At 44.1% G+C, this 20,916-nt stretch overlaps 1 protein-coding gene across 4 annotated transcripts in view; it reads left to right on the top strand.

The window, feature by feature from the left end:
- fhit (fragile histidine triad diadenosine triphosphatase) overlaps window positions 1-20,916 on the top strand; it is a 367,464-nt gene that overhangs the window by 96,406 nt on the left and 250,142 nt on the right. For all 4 annotated transcript variants that reach the window (XR_015112247.1, XR_015112248.1, XR_015112246.1 and 1 more), the window contains exon 4: window positions 11,889-11,998. Coding sequence is in view for 1 of the 4 variants with exons in the window: in XM_086200571.1 (XP_086056697.1) it covers window positions 11,893-11,998 (106 nt within the window). In the remaining 3 variants the exon portion in view is untranslated. The remainder of the gene's footprint in view (window positions 1-11,888; window positions 11,999-20,916) is intronic.

Genomic DNA, 20,916 nt, shown 5'->3' with positions numbered 1-20,916 from the left:
GACCTAATAACTCTCCCTGGAATTGATTTAGCGACCTTTTGATCAACACACCAAAAACTGGCAACAGCAAGTTAACGGAGGATTTATTGCAGTCGGTGGCATTATTAGCCGTGCAGCTAAATTACAGGAAATACATTTCTCTGCTCTTTCATTGGGCCGGCTGGTAATGTCTTTCATGACTGAAGAGGATCTTGAATGCAGCTTGAGGCCCTTCGCAGTGACGTCATTCCTAAGAACTGTTTGGCAAATAGAGCTCAAGAGAATTAGATGTGTTCAAAGAAAAGGTCCATTCTATACTTCACTGTTGAGTTCCACTGGAACCATGTTCGTCAAGGGGTTCTCTTTCTCTGTAGAATCTAAGTTTCTTTTAGATTGTTGTCTTGTCAAAGCACCAAGGCTGTAAGCTCCTGTATGGTGGAGCGCTGCGGAACACCAGCGCGTCAGTAGCGCGCTGGTCGGCTCTACTGGTCACAAAAGAAATATCCTGTTAAAAGAACATGACAACTCTTTCGGGAATTATTTTTCCATCATTCCCAGAGCTGGAAAAGAAGATACACTTTTCTCTTTGCTGCATGAGGGAGACGAGACCCACAGCTAACTGCTAGTTAGTGTAGCGCAATGAATTTTAGTAAGTGGGAACTTTTAGCAGATATCTGTCCAAAGTTATCAATACTTATTATAATTTTAGAATCTGACATGTGGCTAGGACCTCATCCGTGACTAGGTCCAGTGTTTAGATGCAGTCTCGTGCTTTTATTCCTTTTCACGTTTGTTGTATGAGAAATTTGTTTGGATGATTTAAAACATGTTAACTCTTTTATTACAAGAACATAAGGAGACTTTTCTAAAGACTTCAAAGAACTCCAGAGCTCCTGCCATCACTCACGATCCATTTTCACGACTACTATTAGTCTCCTCCTCCTTGTGCAGGCTCAATCACATGGTGACAATCATAGCAAACTCAAATAAACACAAGGTGAGGCAAGCTAATGCTAACAGCTTCTGCTGACGTGGAGAGCTAGCTCATTTAGGTTTGATTCCTCACTCAAAGTCCGCGAGCAAACTGGAAAATCTACATTTTCATCATGACAGGAGACATCTGTGCTTTTGACAAGCTTCGGGATCATTAGCAGATGCGAGGCTGTTTTTGACAGCGATGCTCATCACCGATGGTCCATGGCCAAGAACAGACTTATTCTGAGCCAATCCTGTTGAGGCTTTCCCCTGACTAACAGGTCTCGGTAGTGGATAAGGCCTTCATTCTCCCCTGAAAGATGCATGAAAACAGTAGTTCTCGAGAAGTTACGGGGATTACGAAATGATTTTATAGTTGGATTACCGCCACCTACTGGACTGCATTGTATAACAATAACAACTCAGGGGTTTTCGTGACTAATGATATAAACAGCAGCCCAAACATTCTCTTTGTGTGCTGCTGCTACCTTGCTAGTTTGGAGGTTGTTGTTGTGAGCTGAAGGGGCGGAGCATGAGTAGAGTCACCCAGTGTCATGCTTGTACCTGCAACATCATACACAGTTACGCATGGATATTGATCAATCCTGTGGCTGGACATTTGTATGGTTGTGCACAAAAAATTGCCCGAGGTATCCGAATGCTAATGAGAACATGTTGCATGACCCTAATGCTGAGAAAGAGACATGTTGAAAGATTTTCAGATTCAATTAATTCTACAGCTGCTCCGTCTAAACAGCTGCCCTGGCCAAACAAGTTCTATCCATACAGGTTCACACATTGTGAGGTGTAGCCGCCCAGAACAACCACAGTCTGCCCCTGTCACAGCTAATGATGAGCTCCACTGGAGCAGCAGCAGCAGTGTGGGGCTGGAGTGTTACACCTCTTTATATACACTAACCAGTGTGATTAAAGCAAATGCACTTCTTATCTCTGCCATGACAATGTATGAATAATCTATTAATTACATCCAGTAGATCATAGGCACCAGTAATTGTCTTCCTGTCCGTTCATATTAATTTGTCTTTTATTTAGTGAGGCATAATCCAATTTACATTTCAATTGTCTGGTGTCTCCCAATCATAATTCAATAAAAATGAATTTTAATTGATGGTTTCACAGGCAGAGTTAAGTTGTTCATCAAGTTGCAGAGGAAGCAGGCGTAAACTGACCTGCGGCTTTATAGCGTATAAAACAACAGGCGAACCAATTAAAACTAAATAGCCAAACTAAGAATTCCTTATGTGTGATCATTTTTGGCTTTACTTATTGCTGCCTCTGCTATCAGGATACCAGAGGTGTTAATGCACATGGAGCAATCAGTTGTGAAATAATTTGTTCAAACATTTTCAGCTCAGACATCAAAGAGTCTCGCTAGCTTAGCGCTGTTCCGTCTGAAAATGCATAACTGCAGGCTAAAACTGATCAAAGACCAAGACATCAAACTGTCAACTGCTTCCTAAGAAATCACAACAGGGCTGATGTGGATGATGTCGATATATCTGTACGGAGACACTGTCACATCTGTGCCACATTTTCAGTGTCACTTTTTCACAGAATTGAGTATCCGGTGTTTAGATAATGTTTATGCATGAGTTTTAAAGCCATTCCAAGCTTGTATGTGTCGTCAGCAAAGTGGTGGATGTTCCCTAAAAGTGTTGGAGGAAGTGAATCCACGGCCGAGCTCAAACCTTCACCAGCGTCTGTTGTAGATCATCTGACAAAAAAATGGGTCATCTGACCACCAAAAGCATATATTTAATATATATGGTGCAGTGTACACACTACCGCTTATCCTGTTAAGGGTCGGAGGGGTGGAGCCTATCCCAGCAGCCTTCCCCCTGGACAGGTCACCAGTCCATGGCAGGGCCAACACATAGAGACAGACAACCATTGGCTCTCCCAGCCACGCCTACGGTCAATTTAGAGTCTGGATTAACCTGGTCCCCTCTTGATGTCTTTGCACTGTGGAGGAAGCTGGAGTACCAGAGAGAACGTGTGTGTGTGTGTGTGTGTGTGTGTGGCCAAAGACCCATCCAGGGGAGTTGCATCACCCACATGTGAGCCAGTGAAATGAATGAATCCTGTTTCTGACTACCTCATAGTCTATCTGGTCCGTAGGACAAATATACGGCCGGCTGCTTTACCGTCCTGGTTGGGACGTTGGTGTAATAAGTGCTTCATCTCGCAGTGCAAACGAATGTGGAAAAATACCCTGAATCTGCTCGTTGATTCAGATCAGCTCCTAAATTTAATGGACTCTTTGCCCTATCCCTCCACCCAGTCTCATGAAATTTGGTGTGATAGTTGTGTGTAATCCTGCGTTGCTGTATTACCTCTGTAGCAGTGGCAATAATAAAGAAGTGAGATTGTTCTCACTCGGTCCATGCCTTCCACCCAGTTGGAGGGGCTTCACAATGTTTGGTTACATTACCCTTCTCTCTTTTTTTATTCGTCCCCAGCTATCTGCCGCTCCCTTTCTCTTCATGTAATACTCATTCTGGCCTAAAGACTTGATAAGTGTTCCTGACAGATATACTTTTCAGCCACCTCCCATCAGAAAATTGAATCTAAATAAGATTTCCTTTTCACCACTGGAGTCCCATTTTGTGTTATGTATAATACAAACGGGTGAGTTGCACGACTACGGTGTTGTAATGAATGTAGTCCTTTAATTAAATAACAGCGCTATGGTTCTCTCTATCGCTGTGAGTTTCTCTCTTACACGGACTTCCCGGCCACCAGACTTTGTCATCAGTTATTTCCTTCCCAGAAAAAAGAATAAATTGCTGATAGCAGAGGTGTCTTCCTGCCTGCCTGAATCACATGTGTTATGAAGGACTGCAGATGGGATTCAAACTGGTTTCAGTGGCCAAGCTCTGATTAGCGAACCAGGCACCCGGCCACCTGACACGGCTGACGGGTGAAATGATGTGGGGTTTATTTGCTCTTTGTTAATTGATTTTACATTGACCTGCGTTAATAGGTGTGATCTCCCTCTGTAAGTAGGCCAAGGCCATGGTTTAACAAGCTCTTATTGGATTGCAATGGATTGTTTAGTGTCTTATCAAGTAGAACAAAAGGAACGGCTGTTAGCTGACTGGCTGCCACTCTGACACCTGAGGTGGCTGCTCTCCTGAAGCGGTGCCTGGAGGCTGCACCCGGTTATTACACAACAGTGGTTTTGTCAGAGCCCTGCAAAACCTTTCTGTCTCGAGTGAGATGTTTAAAATAGATGCCTGCATCGAGATTCCAGCCCTTAGAGTTGGTGTCATATAACAGTTTATCCTGGTAAAATCCATGTGTAGTGATAGGTATTGTTTTGGTGAGGTCCTCATCAATATCTAGCCCTGGATATCATATGTTTTATTATAAAAATAGAGTGTTTGTCACGGGATGCCGCCAAGCTGGAAGTTGGCCATCTTGACTATACTTTAAGTTATACAGCCCTTCGGAAATGAACCCAAACCACCAAGTGTTAATGGTTATTGTTGCTTAAAAAGCTCACTTATTATCTCATCTTTTGCTGTGCTCATCGATCGGACCAGGAAAAGCATTCGAAGCATGTCAGATTCCCAAATGTTATTTCAAACCAGGGAGAAGAGTGCAAAAACGTAGTCAGAGGAAAGAAGGCACTCGTGGTTGGTGAAACTTAACTGCAATATCCAGGGCAAGAACTTTGACAACATTCCAGTTTTATCTGCTCGTCAAGTCGATAAAATATGAACAAATGAACTCTTAGTGCCACCAATAATGGAGTGATGAATATGAATATTGATTAAATATCGATGCTATTTCTTGCTTTCTTGGCTAATGCTACCCAATTCTGAGCAAATTTCATTGCCTATTCTTTAGTTCCACTGTTGTTTCTATAAAGTTGTTTCGAAAGTGAAGCTTGAAAAACAGATCACTATGTCAGGATAGGCTACAGGCTGTTGGGTCATTATTTCAAGGGGAAAAACAGGTATTTCCAAATGTCTCGTGTTCCTTGTAACATTGAGCAGCTTCCATATGTTTTTCTTTAAATGTCTGTGGTTGTGGGTGTTCGGCTGACTTAAATCCTAAAATCTGCAGAAAATGAACTTTCAGCATGCAACCCAGTCATTTCTCACATCTCAGTTTCTCATAATATTAAAGATGGCATCAAGGGCAGTCATGCCACTGGTTTGCATCTGCTCGTGACTGATTCACACCCAGTCATAGTGAGAAGAAGTTTAAGCCTCGATGGTGCCACCAGTGTAAGACCAGGGGGGAGCCCTGTTGGTGTAACTAGCCCCTGAGGACATCCTGTCAGTCAGTTAGAAGCTAAGAGGCCATTTGAGTGGGTGCTCATGACATTGGTTCAAAGCTGTCTGGTGTCAAGCTGTCACAGCATCTTGTCCAGTCATATGAAACGTCCCCCGGACGTGCGTATGAGGAAGATGACGAAGACGTCCAGCACCCAGACACTTGAGCTGGCTTGTTCACAAAGAACGTTCTTCCAAAGAGACCCCGGCGCCTCTGTATGTGTTGGAGATTCATGTGTCCACAATAACATGATGACCATGGAAGTTCCAGCAGTCAAGTGTGTCGTAACTGTGCCTCAGTTCTGGCTAAAGCAAATCTGAGGAGAGTGGCATTCTTTAGGACAGGGGTGTCCAAACTGGTCCAGTAAGGGCCGGTGTGGCTGCAGGATTTCATTCCACCTGAGCAAAAGCATCACCTGATTCTACTTAAAACAACAAAGCTGTGTCCAGACAGCTCATGTGTTGGATCAGGTGTTGCTTTTGCTTGGTTGGAATGAAAACCTGCAGCCCTTACTGGACTAGTTTGGACACCCCTGCTTTAGGAAGTGTGTGTAAGATCAGCTCGTCCGTAGCAGCTGAGCAGTCCGTCAACCACCTGTCCTATCACACAGTGTTAAGGAAAGACAGAAATGATACACGCATGCAGCTCAGGATTAGAATCTGCACATAAATACAATGATGTATTCCTTGATCCATGCTCCACCCCCTCACAAGTGTTATTAAAACCAGCCCAGTAGCCTGAGTGTAATCCTGGTGTCATGCAATGTGATAAAACTTAACCTCCTTTGCAAATGGAAACATTTTCTGTACTTGGGTGTTGTCTCCTACTCAGTGAAACCAGTGTTAAACAGGAACATGTTAAAAATGCTACGTAGCTGGAAAGCACTCGTAGCACACAGAAGAATGTCACCTGCACTTTTTTCCCATCCATCCATCATCTGTAGCATTTTTTCCTGCTCAGGGTTATGGGGGTGGAGCTAATTCAGACTGTCAGGGTACAACCTGGACAGGTGGCCAGTCACAGGGCCACATAGGGAGACAGACACCACACACACTCTCACTCACACCTACGGGCAATTTAGAGTCCACAGTTAGCCTAACTTGGATGATTTTGATGTGTGGGAGGAAGCTGGAGCACCCGGAGAGAACCCATGCAGGCGGGGGGAGAACGTGCCAACTCCATGGGAGAGGCCACAGCTGGCCTCAGTTAATTTTACTCAGGTTTCATTTACTGAGAATATTTTTCACATTATAATGGTAATGGTATTATTATTCTCAAGAATTAAGAATTAATCCCTTTGTGAAAGACATGCATCATTATGCAAATTTCTGTGACAAATTTATTGTCTCACAAAATTTATTTTGATAGGTGCCTTGGTTTAGTTAAAACCAGGTAACACCCCCCCCCCCAAACAAAAAATGCATTTTCAAAGTACTTTTTGGAAGCATTTCCACAGTGAAGAGGGAAAAAAAGGGATTTGTAAACACATTCTCTTTGCAGACGTGGTCAGGCACCAGCTATGAGAAACCAGCATTGACCTCCAGCTCTTTCTGTGACTGAGCTTATTAGTTCGTAAAGCTGGTCAGCCTACAGTTTCTTCTACTGTAAGCATGCAGTAGGAAAGTGGTGGTTCCCACAATTGGGTTTGTTTTAGCTTTCCTTGTTATGCTGTGACATCAAATTTCCTTCACCGCTCGGAGCTATCAGCGCTGTCTGCAACCCCTGCTACTACCTGGCATTTGGATTTAGTAGAGCCTCCTGAGCTGTGACCAAATTCAGTTGGCAGGCGAGGAGCGGCGCAAACAGAAATACAGCCTGTGGCACTCACGTAAGGTTATGTTTCCTTTAGTTGCTGCAGTAGAACAAGGCTATAGGGCCGTATTGAAAGGTTAAAATACTTGTTTTAAGAAAATTAGATTTTTAGGAGCCATTAATAATGAGATAATAAGATTTGTGTGGCAGCATGTTTTCTCTCTCTCTCTCTCATACACCCTAAAATGTACAGAAAGAAATATGGGAAATAGCTTTCTGAATTGCAGGTGAAAGTACTGCGTATCTACAGGTGGTTATTAAAGTCAGTGGTTCAATTCCGACCAAAGCCCTGGTGAAACGATCAATAAGTTTTACTGGCCCATGGTGTTAAGCAGTTTGAGCCGGTGATTGAGTCGAACTCCAGGCTTAGTATGGGTTAAGGCAGAGAACCGAAGGCACCTGGTGGTTTGGAAGCACCAGAGAGAGAATGAATAAAGTCCCGTTGCCGTATATAGTGAAAAGTGGTGTAGCAGTACAGGAGCTATCTGGATTGGACAATCTCCACTACTTTGAAGGGTGGCCAAATAGATGTCTCCACATGGTGCAGAGGCCAAAAATCTACCCCCGACGGACAACCATTGATGGCTTAGAAAAGAAATAGTACATTGCAAATGTCATGTTTGGTGTGGAGAGCTGTTGCCAGGTCTTGTTTGATGTCAGTGAAAATGTCAGAGGCAGGCATGTGCACTGACTCATTCAGGTAGAAAGGCTCAGCCGAAGGAGCGGCGGCGCGCAGGCATGAACCCATCATCAGGCATTGGTCGTGGGGGCTGGTAGTTGTGATTCACCGGCTGATTTGTTTATGTGTGTGTGTGTGTGTGTTTGTGTGTGTGTGTCTTGTTGGTGTCCTAAATGACGGAACGCCCCTGAAAACCAATGACATCGATAATTTCAGTGAAACGATATGCATACTTTCAAGTGATAGAGGCCAACTAGCAGCAGGCTAACAACAACAACAACAACAGTGGTGTGTGTGTGTGTGTGTGTGTGTGTGTGTGTGTGTGTGTGTGTGTGTGTGTTGGCTCTTCTTGACATCCACCCAATTGACTTGGTAGGAAGAGGAAGTGTCGCATTTGTTGTCTGAATTGGAAGCAGCAGTTGATGAGCTGAACATTTTTTTTTTCCAGGAGCGACAAACGCGACACTCACAGTTTACTGTTAGAGCAACGTTTGTGTTGGTTGCCTTTTGAAACATTTGACCAATGAATATAAATTTATAGAGGGAGAAATTGTGATAAAGCATCATTGAGATTTGTAGAGCTGTCCTGAGACAATGAGTCTTACTCTTGTCGTTTGTTCTAAAGTGGTAAAACTGTGGATAAGTCCGTTTAAGCGTCACACATTACCGGCAAAAAACTTACTTCACCAGAATTTGGAAAGCTGAGCATGATGAAATTATGTACAAGTCGGGAGAGGGCGAACTTGACGTAGCCAGCTGGCCAGCATACGTTTCTGGTGTGTAGAACATGAATAGTACAAGAACTTAGTAAAGTTTAATGTGGTTTAATGAGCTTATTAGCGTTGTTTCAACTCTTATGGTGAGGGTAAAGGGAGGGCGATTTCTATAAAAGTACTGGACCAGCTTCAAACCAGGACCGTGACTGTCCCCCAAAGCACGTCCCACTTGGTTGTCATGACTATGATGGGAAAGGTTTCTTATGTTTCCCCTGATGTCACCACCACCAAGAGTTTGTTCCGGATTTGACACCTAAACACGGCGCTGTCTCATTACAAAGCAGTTTATATTCTGACAATGGTTTTTAACAGGTGGGGCACACACGAGGGTGATGACGGTGTTTTCTTCATCGCTTGCACAACCAGTACAAAGAATACAAAAAACTTCAAGTCCATTACTTTTTAACAGTTTTACTTAAATCATTAATTTGACTGGTCGTTAAAATAAGACACAACACCCCTGTGACAAAATGGCCACTTTAATGAGCATTGAGGCACCAACCAAGGCTGGCTCCCACCCCTCAGTTAGCATTAGCAGTGATGCTAATGTGGCAAGTTTGCAGGCTTGGTGCTGTCATGCTTATGTGTTGTATGAGCTGATCATTGCTGAGTCTCCTCGATATGCGTTGAGCATGAAATAAATGTCTCTGGGTTGTCTCCTGAGTCCTCCTTTCACAAGCTCACACCCAAGACGCTTCCACAACAAAAGGGCATGGAGGTTTTAGAGCACCCTCTGCTAGATGACAGGGGAATAACTTCCAAATTGTCTGAGGAGCTCATAAAGACAGGTTATTACAGTTGGAAGGTAAAGTGTTCACCCCACCTTCAAATGAACATCCCAACTTAAACTAAAAAGTGACAGCCGTAGTTGAGAGAAATTGTGGTGATTAAAACTCCAAAGTTAAAAAAAAAAAAACAGAATGAAAATGAAAGTCATCTTTATGTGAGAACAACAGAACCCTGAGGCTGTAGCACTCAGCAGTGCGATGCTCGCTGTGACGTAGTCGACTTTATTCATCGCAGGAAACGTGTGAAACCACTGGCATTTTTCTTTTAATGTTAAAATACTTCAGGTTTGCAGTGGTTTTTTTTTTTTTTTTTTTTTTTTTACTCTTATTCACAGCGGCAGACAGTTCCACACTGCAATCTATAAACTGCAATTTACGTTCATTATACTGCTCAGTAAAGCAACAGAACCTGGGTGTCCTCAGTGGGAGTGATGGCCCCTGATGGGAGCCTTCTAAAGAAAAGATGGAAGCTTTTACCGCTGGAAAGGCTATTGGCATTTATAAATGGGAAGTGATCAAATCTGTGTAAAGTAAACAATAATTGGGTCATCTCTGCACGCAGTCAGCTAATTGCTTAATTGAGGAATTGTTAGTGCATTTGGAATGCTAATGCAGGAGAGACAGCTGGTGGAAGAGTGTGGATGAGTCTTCTGGGAGCAAATCCAAATTCACCCTTGGCTCTAGCGTGCTGTCTGTCGGTGTGGCGGCTGAGGCGTTCAGGTAGAAGAGCACAGAGAGAAAGACGTGAGGGAGAGGGAGCGAGCTCGCTGGTGTGATTATCTCCAGTCTTCAGCCTCCCTCGTCCCCCTCTGTCTCTGCTCTTCCTCCGTCAGAACACACAGCCCACCATGAGGGAGCCGTGTAATCGTTTAGGCATCATTTAACCCCATTACAGTAAGTCACACACACATTTCAAAAAGAGAGGGATCCTCTCACAGTCATTAAGTGTGATTAAATTGGTCATGGAAATGTGCCAAATGATTGTGCCCCGCCCCCTGACCCCAACCCTCCTCGGACAGACATGCCTCAGCATGACTCAGGGGGGAATCCTGTTTGTTTCACCACTGCCAAGTAATTTGTTTTGCTCTGTGGATTGTGAATTTAATTAAAACAAATGGTGCACTCTGTGTAAGGTTGGGAGACGAGAAGGAACACAATAATATTGCTCTCTATTTGTTTGAATCAAACGTATGGAAGATTTTTCAGCCAATTGAAGATCCATGCTCTGTACCACTAAAACCCGCCTACACCCACAAGTCCTTTTCGTACTTTTTTATTTGGATGTTTGCACATGATTGTCCAAAGGTTCGCTGTGCGATAGTGATGCACGAGCAGGTCTGAATCTACATGGGACCATATATTATCCACCCGCCATCCAATCAAAACTCTTTGGTGAATTACACATATTAAAGATGCCACTTTAGTAAACCATACTTTCTGTCGTGAATTGTGCTGCTGCCTTCTTTCTGCTCCTGGTGCACCGCTGCATTCTTCAGTAGCAGATTGTTGAACCAGGAACTCTGTTCGTCTGCTACAACAACAGATCTTAATCAACGCTCCATTGGCCTTATCTCAGTGCTGCCACCGTGTGGTGGGATGTTTAGCATGTTAAATCTTTTTTATCATGTCTTTAAGGACCATTTTTGGGGAAATAAGTCCGTTGCCTGTCTTTGGCTGCTAGAGGAGCTACTGCTGCCACTAATAATGGTGGACTTCTTAGGAGAGGATGAAGAGGTTTAACAAGAGCCTGGACTTTATCTATTTGATGGCTAACCCCTCCCACCCATGACCATTCCTTTTGCTAACCAACTAGTAGTCAGGTGGTCTCTGTGAGCTCCCTCATCCTGCACCCAGGACACGCATGTTTCCCAAAAAGCTGTCATGTTCAGTTCATGTGTTCATCATTGCACCAGTTACTTTAAGCCACATCAGGGGCTGGTTCTCAGAGATGCGGTTTGGACCGCTTATAACTTTTTGCTCTTCTGCCAGTGTGAGGGTCATAGAAATAAAGAACCTGAGTCCAACACCGAACAAAGGGCCATTAGTAACATCTAACCAGTTGCACAAATGACAAAAAAGTGGCTCATAATTTATGGTTTGCTGACAAAGCAGCGGGAGAAGTAATAACAGAAAAGGTTTCCAGAGACCGCTGTAACCCCCTGGAAGCATAAATAGCAGTGAAGACGTCATTAATCGTTGTTCTGTCCTGAGTCTGACGGACAATTAAGCAGAACCACCGCACCCTGCCATGTCTGCACAGTGCTGAGGTGCTCTGTCCTGTTATCTTCTCACACTCTTTTCACCTTGTAAAAATATCCTTGTAACTGCCGGAAGGGTCAGTTTGCTCCGTCAGCTTTGTTTGAAAGAGTTCTATCTTTACCTCGAACCCCTGACAAATCATTCTAGCAGTACATAAAATAGTCAAGTACAAGACATCTCCATTGCGGAGGCTACAACTTCAGACATCTGATTCAGATGAAAACTGTGCAGTTCTGTATGGTTGGAGACAACGAACAAGTTTTGGGAAGAATCTCCATTCACTCTGACATTCTCCTGCATGCGCATCTCTTGCAGAAACATGTCGACGCTACGCTTTGGACAGCACCTCATCAAGGCCTCGGCTGTGTTCCTGCGGACAGAATTGTCCTTCGCCCTGGTCAATAGGAAGCCTGTGGTTCCCGGCCGTATCCTTTCGTTCCATCCAGGTGAGAGAGGGACCTGCTTTCATTTTGTTGCCCTCATGAGTTGGTTAGATAAAGGGAAATAGAGTGGAACCAGTTCAGATTTTTTTATTGAGCTACTGGTTTCAGCGCTGAATAATTTCCACTGTAATTCATCCACTTTAATCAATAGAACATATCTACGTCAAGGGCACTGTGAAACGGATGTCAGTGCTGGGCGTTTCTGTGCATGTTCGTGTTTCCAGGAAGAACTGAAAAGCCATTAGCCAATAGCGTTGATGTTTACGACGCTGCCTGCGTGATGAGAGCACGGGCCGCAGAGACTCATGTCAGCTACGCCTGTTTAGCCTCTGCTCACAATTGTAGATGAATATTGTCATCGTACATCTCTTATATATTTTTGAAATGTAACAAAAGGCTTCAAATAGTGAAAGGGGTCATTTCACCGGAGTTGTGTGACAACCGAAACACCCGATCCGCTGCTATGAGTCTCTTCAGACTGACTGCAGTGTGTTACCGGATGTAGGGGCGGGGCGTAAAAGTAGAAAACACAAAATCAGCACACACCTATCAAAGTTGAGGATGAGTCATCAAAATTTTGAACGCTTCTTACAGGGAACGTGTCAAAATGTGGTTTTGACATATTTCTTGAGATGAATGAACAAGACTCAGGATTACAACTGAGAAAAGGTCTTTCTCAGTGCATAAGACATTTAAGCGCATCTTCTATTCACCTCACTGCTAATCTCCATGATCCTTAAAAATCAATTAATTCTCAACCAGTTTCTTGACTGCAGGGTCAGAATCTCAATGCGGAATGTTGAGAAAATGTAACCCAGTTTAAAACCTGATTTTATCTCTCAAGAATGATGTGTAGCTATGATGCACTCCGCCAAAACACCCAGCAGTAAGTGTTGCACAAGATGCACCAGAACAGGTAAGCACTGCTACATGCAGCCACTCCATAAGGGATGATTTAGTGATTTCTTCATAAAAAGTGAAGCTGTTTGTTTGTGCTGAGGCCGCTGCCGGTTGTCACGGCCCTGCTGTCATCTGTGCTTGTTTGGCTTAATGCCCTCTTACATAGGAGCAGCAAATACTGGACTGAATAGAAATGTCTGTGAATGGCTGGGGAAATTGCTGTTTGTTTGATTGCAGACCAACAAAACCCATATATCCACACACAGTAGTGGCTGGTTCTGTATAGCAACCATGCCCAGACTGACAGGAGAATGTTTTCTATTGTTAGAGGACAATATGGCAGCTTCAGACTGTGGGACGCTGCCATTCTCATCCTCCTCTTTGTTCTTTTGGAGAGCACCGGTTAACTGGTCCTAACAGCTTCCTATTTTGCAGTAAAGTGTGCATCACCTCTCCACTTTTTAAGCGTTATGAAGGAAGATTGAACATGTGACTACAAACTACATCGCAGTCGCTGTACTTGTCACATCACCCAGTTTAACTGTGGTGCCATGCTCTATCACTGCTGCATCGACAGGCTGTGTCACCGCTAGTTAGGGAGGAAAGACGGATTGTGAAAGTGGTTGGTACCACTGAATTTAAGTAGTGGGGGGATTTGGGGTGTGTGACCTCCTCGGTGAGTCCGCCCTGTGTTGCTGGGGATTAAATGTTGATCACAACGCAGTGAAGCACTCTGCTTGTTTAATATTCTCTAGAACACAGAGCGACATGAATCAGCAGTCCTGCTCAGTGTTGTACTTGTACTGTTTGCATTTGTTCCATTGCACAAGGCGGAGGAAGGGGAGTTCCTCTTCATCGCTCTACCACAGTGAGTTCCGGATGTATTTTGACTGTCAGTTTGAGGTCCTTCTGGGGATGCTAGTGGTATATCCCAGGCGCAAACATCCCAGCGAAATCAACATGGAGTTTTGCATCTGAAGTGACAAAAAAACCTCAAAATTATGGCACAGTTTCAGGTGTGGCTGTGTTCTGTAGCATGTGAACAGAAAGATGAATGGAATATTCTACAAGAAACTCACGTGAACATCCCAAATGTGATATTGTCCTTTTTAGAAGACTGCTACCTCAAAAATCCAGTTCTTGCGATCCATGTAAATATATCATTGAGCTCCTGCACACATCTGTGCACAGCACTCCTCCTCAGACATGTCTCACTGATGAGTGGGTGCTGTTGAACGATGGCCTGGGGCTGGAGGAAGTGGGTCCATCAAGACCAGTTAGCTTCCCTACCAGTGAGGACTTTTATTGTATTCAAAAGGTGGAGGATTTCGCACCTGTTGAATTGTATGGGAAGGCCATGAAATAGTGCCAACTGTCTATTTGTTCAACTAAAAATAGGTTTAAAAGTGGGGCTGTAATCTGAATCTAATTGTGACTCGAGGAACTGGAGATGCATTTCATAGAGATACAGATGTCAAATATTTAAACACATTCCCTGCGGAGGCCCAGTGAAATGCTAATCAGGACACTTCTGGTTACTGTATATTTGCGTGTATCTCATAGAATCATAAGGTGGAGGAGGGACCGGTCCTGGTTTGGCGTTTACTTTTGCCAGCACCACTGATTGCGCAGCCTCTGCATGAACTAGCGCCTTCTGATTAGCTATCTGCTAACACATATGAATGCAAAGTGTTGAGCGTTGCTTCAGACAGTTTTCAGACCAAGCGAGTCACTTTCAGACTTTAACAAGACAATTCATCGGGGTTGTGTGACACTATTTTAACACGGCTTTGCAGCTGAAGTTTTTGGGAGCGATGAAGCAGAGGAAGCTACTTAAGTGTAGCCAGCTGCTAATTTGAATGTAAATAAATCAACATCACATCCCAAATATTATCAGAGAAAAAGGATAACATTGTGATTGTGGAGCGAGTCATTCTGTGTGATAGTCAGAGAAATCAACCAACCATTAATCGCTGTGTCTTGGAATTCTTGGATAATATAAGTACGGTGGAGCAGTGGTCCTCACTGTGGCCCCCCAGCAAGAAGGTTGTGGGTGGAGCCCCGGCTGCAGCACGGGGTCTTTCTGTGTGAGTCTGCATGTTCTCCCTGTTCCTGCTGGGTTCTCTCTGGTACTCCAGCTTCCTCCACAGTCCAAAGACATCAAGAGGGACCAGGTTAATCCAGACTCTAAATTGACCATAGGTGTGGCTGGGAGAGCCAATGGTTGTCTGTCTATATGTGTTGGCCCTGCCATGGACTGGGGACCTGTCCAGGGTGAAGGCTGCTGGGATAGGCTCCACCCCCACCACCCTGAACAGGAGAAGAGGGAGAATGGATGGAATCACAGTGCATCATGTGATGTATGGTATTTCAGCATTTTAATTGGACACAAAATTAACACACACCCTTCACTGCAGGATGCATCATCAAACTTTGAAAGAAGAGCAGAGAAAACTAATAAGAACAGGAAGAGGAAAAATACACTGATATTGATTTTTGCATCCATCAAGAGATACGTGAGAAAGTTACACGGGCATACAGGATGAAAACTGGAGACATGTATTTTCAGTTCAAGAATTTTTAGCAAAGCAGAAATGAAAGTTTCAACACACAAGTCGGTATGAAGTGTACGGTTTCTCCAACGTGAGGGTTGGTAACTGCAGGTGAGAAGCTGGTGGTGCTCAAGGCGCGTCCCTGGCAGTCGTCTGCTGCAGGATCTGTCTTTCACTCTCCATGTCTGTCTCATTCCGTCTTTCTGACTTGACTTGAACATTCACTGCTCCGTGCTGTAAGTAATGCATTTCCTACCCTCCGCCATTGTTGTTGCCTGACAACAGATGTTGTTTTTGCTAAAGTGAACCTGCCCTTGCTATAAGGCCATGTACAATGTACACATCTGTTTACCAGCCACACAAAGATGCACATCCATCCCCACGTACGGTGGCTGCTGAATGGCTGAATGAAGGTTACCCAGGTTTGTCGATGTGCGGGATTGTTTGCTCTCAGTTTGTTTGTGTGGCTGATTGTCGTGTTTTCACACTCCAGCAGAACATTGGCATTGGGTGCATATTTAGGTAGCTACTCAGGTTGTGCAGAGGAAGGAATGATAAAACCTTGGTGATGCTTTCATTGTGTCAGTGAATAAAAACAACTTAAACACGTTGCCGTATTCAGTCACATTCCTTTTCAAACACCGCGACTATTGGATATGATGGCAGAGGTCTTGGTAAAAGTCAAAAACTATATTTATTTGGTCTCCGGAAGCAAGATTTTCCTCTGACACATCCACAGTTCGTCCTGTGAGACAGACCTGAGGTGTGACTTTACTGTCGTCAAAGGAAAGGGAAGTTGAAAGGTTGTTGAGAATCGTTGAGAGGTTCCAGATCTCAAACGCCCAGCCTTAGCTGGCCGGGAATCAGCTACGACTGAACAACTAAGAATAAACATCTCACGTGATGATCCATCCATCCATTTGCTACACCTCTTATTCTTTAAGGGTCGTGGGGGGGGGGGGGGGGGGGGGGCTGCTACACGGACGGGTCACCAGTCTGTCGCAGGGCCATCAGGAGCAATTAGGGCTCAGTATCTTGCTCAAGGACACTTGGACATCGGGGGAAGTGAGGATCGAACCAGCAACCCTTCGGGTGCCAGAGGCCGCTCTGCCTCTGAGCCGCGCCGCCCACTCTGGTGTGATTATTTTGAGTGAGATTTTGATCGCGATAAATGATTCACAATATTTCACAGAATCATCCGTCTCATGTCATGATTCACTTTTTAATTGGATACCTTTGAAGTGATGATGGTGGGATTTTTATTTATGTATTTATTTATTTATTTATTTATTTGAGATGTTTTGTGCAACAAAAAAAAAGAGAGTTCCGGGCTCTTTCTTCTCTGCAGCAAAGGGATACATTTAATCTGTAATTTCATAAATATATGATTAACTGCCCAGCTTGACCTCCAGGGTTTTTTTCAGTAAAGGCTTCAATGTAACTTTCTGGATGTTTTCGGGCACAACACAGTACTGTTGTGTTTTTTTTACTTCCTAATGTACTAGCGACACACAAGGGCGTAGCTTGGGTTTTGACACTGGTGGGGGCATACAAGCGCTCCAGGGGGGCGTCCCTGCAAGCTGATTTATTGAGCATTTCATGTCAATTTCTTATCACCTCGAGCTGGTAGAAGACACAAACCATCGTAATCGGAGGACTAAAAGAAACCATTCCGGGTTTGGCGTTAAGATCAGGTCGAAAGTGCGTAGGTGGCATCTTGGCAGGAAATGAGATTTACACTTTACCTGAAGTCTTTATGAGCTCTATCAATTAAAAAAAGAATACATTCACTTTATTTTTTTACCCTTTTTTTTTTTTTTACTTTAAAAGATTTCTGACCTGTTAAGGTTTATTTTTTGCTAAAATGTCATCATTTGTAGGATTTTGAAAATGATCTTTTCCAAGTGTAGACTGCTTCAGTATGTTGCTATTAATTAATCAGATCATCAAGCACACAGGAGCCAAACAAACTGGGAGGGAAACGGCGAAACATTAACTCCTTCATTGATTCACACCTGAGTGTAGGGTTGAGCCCAGCAAGGGTGTGTGTGTGTGTGTGTGTGTGTGTGTGTGTGTGTGTGTGTGTGTTCTTGTACTTGCCTACTTTTGAGGACTAGAATACATATTTAACCAACAGAGTGAGGACATTTTTGGAAAGTGAGGACATTTTAGCTGGTCCTCACATCTGCAAAGGGCCGTTTGAAGGTCAAGACTTGGTTTTTAGGGTCGAAGTCAGAATCAGGTTCAGGTTAGGTTTAGGTTTGGGACTAGAGATGTGTCACTGTAGAGGGACACAATGGGTCAAGGTTGGGGTCAAGCAGTTGGTTGAGATGGTTAGGTTTATGGTGAGGGGCGAGGGAATGTGTTGCGTCAATGAAAAGTCCTCACTGAGATAGAAGAACAAGGATGTGTTCAAAGCAAAGCAGTTTGTTTCGCATCCCTGAAGCTACAAATCATCCATGCGTGTTCATGCATTCTCAAAAGGAAAACTCAGGTCCGGTGGACAAACCTCAGCTCAAGCTGGGCTCAAAACCATCTCAACACTGAAAGCGTCTTTGTTTCTCATGACCTCCCATGTTCTTTTACCATCGCGTATCTCCAAAACATCTGGTAACACGTAAACATAAACTGTAAAATCCGTGCCAGAATTGTGAGTATTTAACTAAAATTGATGACAGTATTTATGGTTTGATGCAAACTTATCATGTAAGTAAATTAATGTAAACTAAATTTGATTACTTTAACTTGATCTGGACCACACACAGTTTACTGTGTATATGTTGGCTTTATTCATTTTTACAATTTTTTTTATCCAGACCTAGAAATTGCAAATTTTAAGTTGTATGGCTTTTATGAGGCTGATTTTAGTTGAACCGCCTCTTTAAAGTGCTCTGATTGGCCGGCTCATCCTCACTGCATGGGAAATTATCCAGCCAATCAGAAGCAGATGAGCAGTGTTTCCAGTAAACTGGAAGCTCTAAACAGTTGCCAGGTCCGTCCCCAGTGACCCAGACCTGCAAAAATACATCCTCAGTAATACACAAGGTCTTCATTCATCGATGACTGACCATTTATTTAGGACATCCCTGAAATGTTGTTGCAGATCACACACACATATTTACTTGTTTCATTTCTCTTCATTCATTTTTCTATTCCGTGGTGTACAGGGGGGCACGAGGACTGCTCCTGACCGTCGTCATGCTCTTGTACAGTGGAAGCAGAGCCTTAAGTTCTTAGTTGGCGTGTTCACACCAAACATCAAGCGAATTCTCACGTCCCTTTATTTGCGCAAATTTGATCGCTGGATCATTTGTTTTTATTTGCGTCATGTGCGCAAACTTTTCCCCCGTGAGGAGAATTTATATCTGCCATTTCTTTCCATCATCAACCATGGCTGGCTTGTATGTGTTGTCGAAGTCCGCTGTGTCAGGATCCATGACATCATCTGGAGGCGCACACTGCTGGGTGAATTCCATCGCCTTCTCTGGGAATTGCGCCTGGACGATGGCCATTTCCAGCGGTATTTCATGCTGACAAGGGGGCCCAGTTCGATGACCTGTTGGCGAGGATCGGTGCCAGGATATCATGGATTGACACCAAGTACAGCCGCCAGGACCGTTGACGTCACTGATGCCAGGGGAACCTCAACGCTGATGGGCTCTCTTGATACAATGTCACGTGAATTTGTGTTGAATATTAACTTGCGCGTGGACGCGAATACACAAAATTCCATGTCATTCGCACAGCCCGGCCTTACACATGCGAGTTCGCATCTGTTCGCCTCTCTAGATAGACTTTACATGTAAATTTACTGTGCGAAAAATTTGCGTCGCATTTGGTATGAACAGGCCTTTAGTCTTTTGTACCATTTTCTTCTTTACGTCAAGTGACAGACAGTTTCTGAAAGTGCCACCGTGACATGCCACGTCATAGGAAGCAGGTTGGTAACCGTGGCAACAGCACGCATTCCCGTTTGTCTTCCCTCTCTAATCAGGATGGACGTCAACCAGTCAAACGTTAACAACATTTTCATGTCCTTCAACAGCCTCTTCTTGAATAACCACTCAGTCACCTTCAACAACTTCATGTTCTTCCTCTTCAAAGTGCTTGACATTTTAATTGGAAAAACCAAGTTAGATTTTCTTTTTGTTACACATCATTCAACAGATCATTCCACAGATTTTTTTTTTCATTGTTGTCCTTCTGCTTCCTGTATGATAACACACAGATGGCACATGATTGATGGACGCCCTCCTCTCTGTGCTCCGACTGAAGGACCATCGAGCTAAAGGAGCTCCTATTCTACACTGTGTGATGGAGTAGTGCTCTTGCTGCTGCTGAAGGTTACACTTGTGGGGATTAAAAGCCATGCTGGCCAAGAACATGCCTAGTGAACTAATTCCCCTCAGAGATGAAGCACGCTGGGCTCCAGTGACAGAGCACCAGTGTGATGGCACACAGTAGAAACCACACAAACACACCCTTTGACGAGGTATCTTCCCTCTCAAGGAATTCATTAGACCAATCGCTGATTATACACATCTAGTAATCCTATTAAAATGTCTAATTACTAATGTTTTCTATCTCTCTTTGGAGGGTCTGCGTGGGAGGGGGGGTGGGGAAAGGGTTGCGATTAGCATAAACACAATACCGTCCCTGGTTATCCGGCGATCTTGTGACACACATTAGCAGACGCTCAGGCAGGGATTACTGGAGCAACGGTGCCTTCTTTTTTTCTTTTTTTTTTTTCAGAAAATTGTCCCCTAAGTGGCGGTAGCATCACTGGGATGAGAACACAGCGAATGGCTGAGGAGAAATTACTTTCTCCTCTTGTGTTTTTCTCTGAGAGGTCCAGCTCATTTATCAAAACGTTAACATACAAGAAATCCAGACTCTCCCGTGAAGCAGCTCAAGTCTTGGATGTCATTCTTAAAACATGCAAAGCGACTGCGAACTAGAGTTTAAGCCGGCCACCCCGGGACAATCAGGTCAAATTAGCGGAGCGTTGTTGCTTCGAGACCGATCCAGACAGGCTGTCGCTCCGGATCTTGTAGTGAGAGAATTCCAGACGCAATTTTGATGTCACCAACTGAATCTCGGTCATAAATTGGCTCAAAATCAATCTACTGTGAAAGTCACCAACAAAATGTTACGTACCAAATTTTGGATACCAGTCCAGTTGTGACCAAGACCAGAGTAACCAGCAACTGCAGGACGACACTGAGCAGGTGTCTGTCTCAACGAGTTCTTGTCCCAACAGAGCGGCGTTACTTGACTTTACCTTCCTCTGGGCTGCACTGTCATACACTCCCGACTGTTTATTCTGCCCTGCTTTCCTGTGTACTGCTACCTGGTCAACACCTTAATAACACTCTATCAACATGACCTCCCCTTTGTCTGCAGCAGGCATCTCTACGACTACAACAGCTGTTCCAACTGTACCACTAC

The sequence above is a fragment of the Aulostomus chinensis genome, chromosome 3, assembly GCF_037954235.1.
Source record: "Aulostomus chinensis isolate RoL2024-O1b breed Wild chromosome 3, RoL_Achi_v1.0, whole genome shotgun sequence".
In the NCBI taxonomy this organism is placed as follows: Eukaryota; Metazoa; Chordata; class Actinopteri; order Syngnathiformes; family Aulostomidae; genus Aulostomus; species Aulostomus chinensis.
The sequence above is the reverse complement of the archived record's forward strand: the minus strand, read 5'-3'. Positions and strand labels throughout refer to the sequence as shown.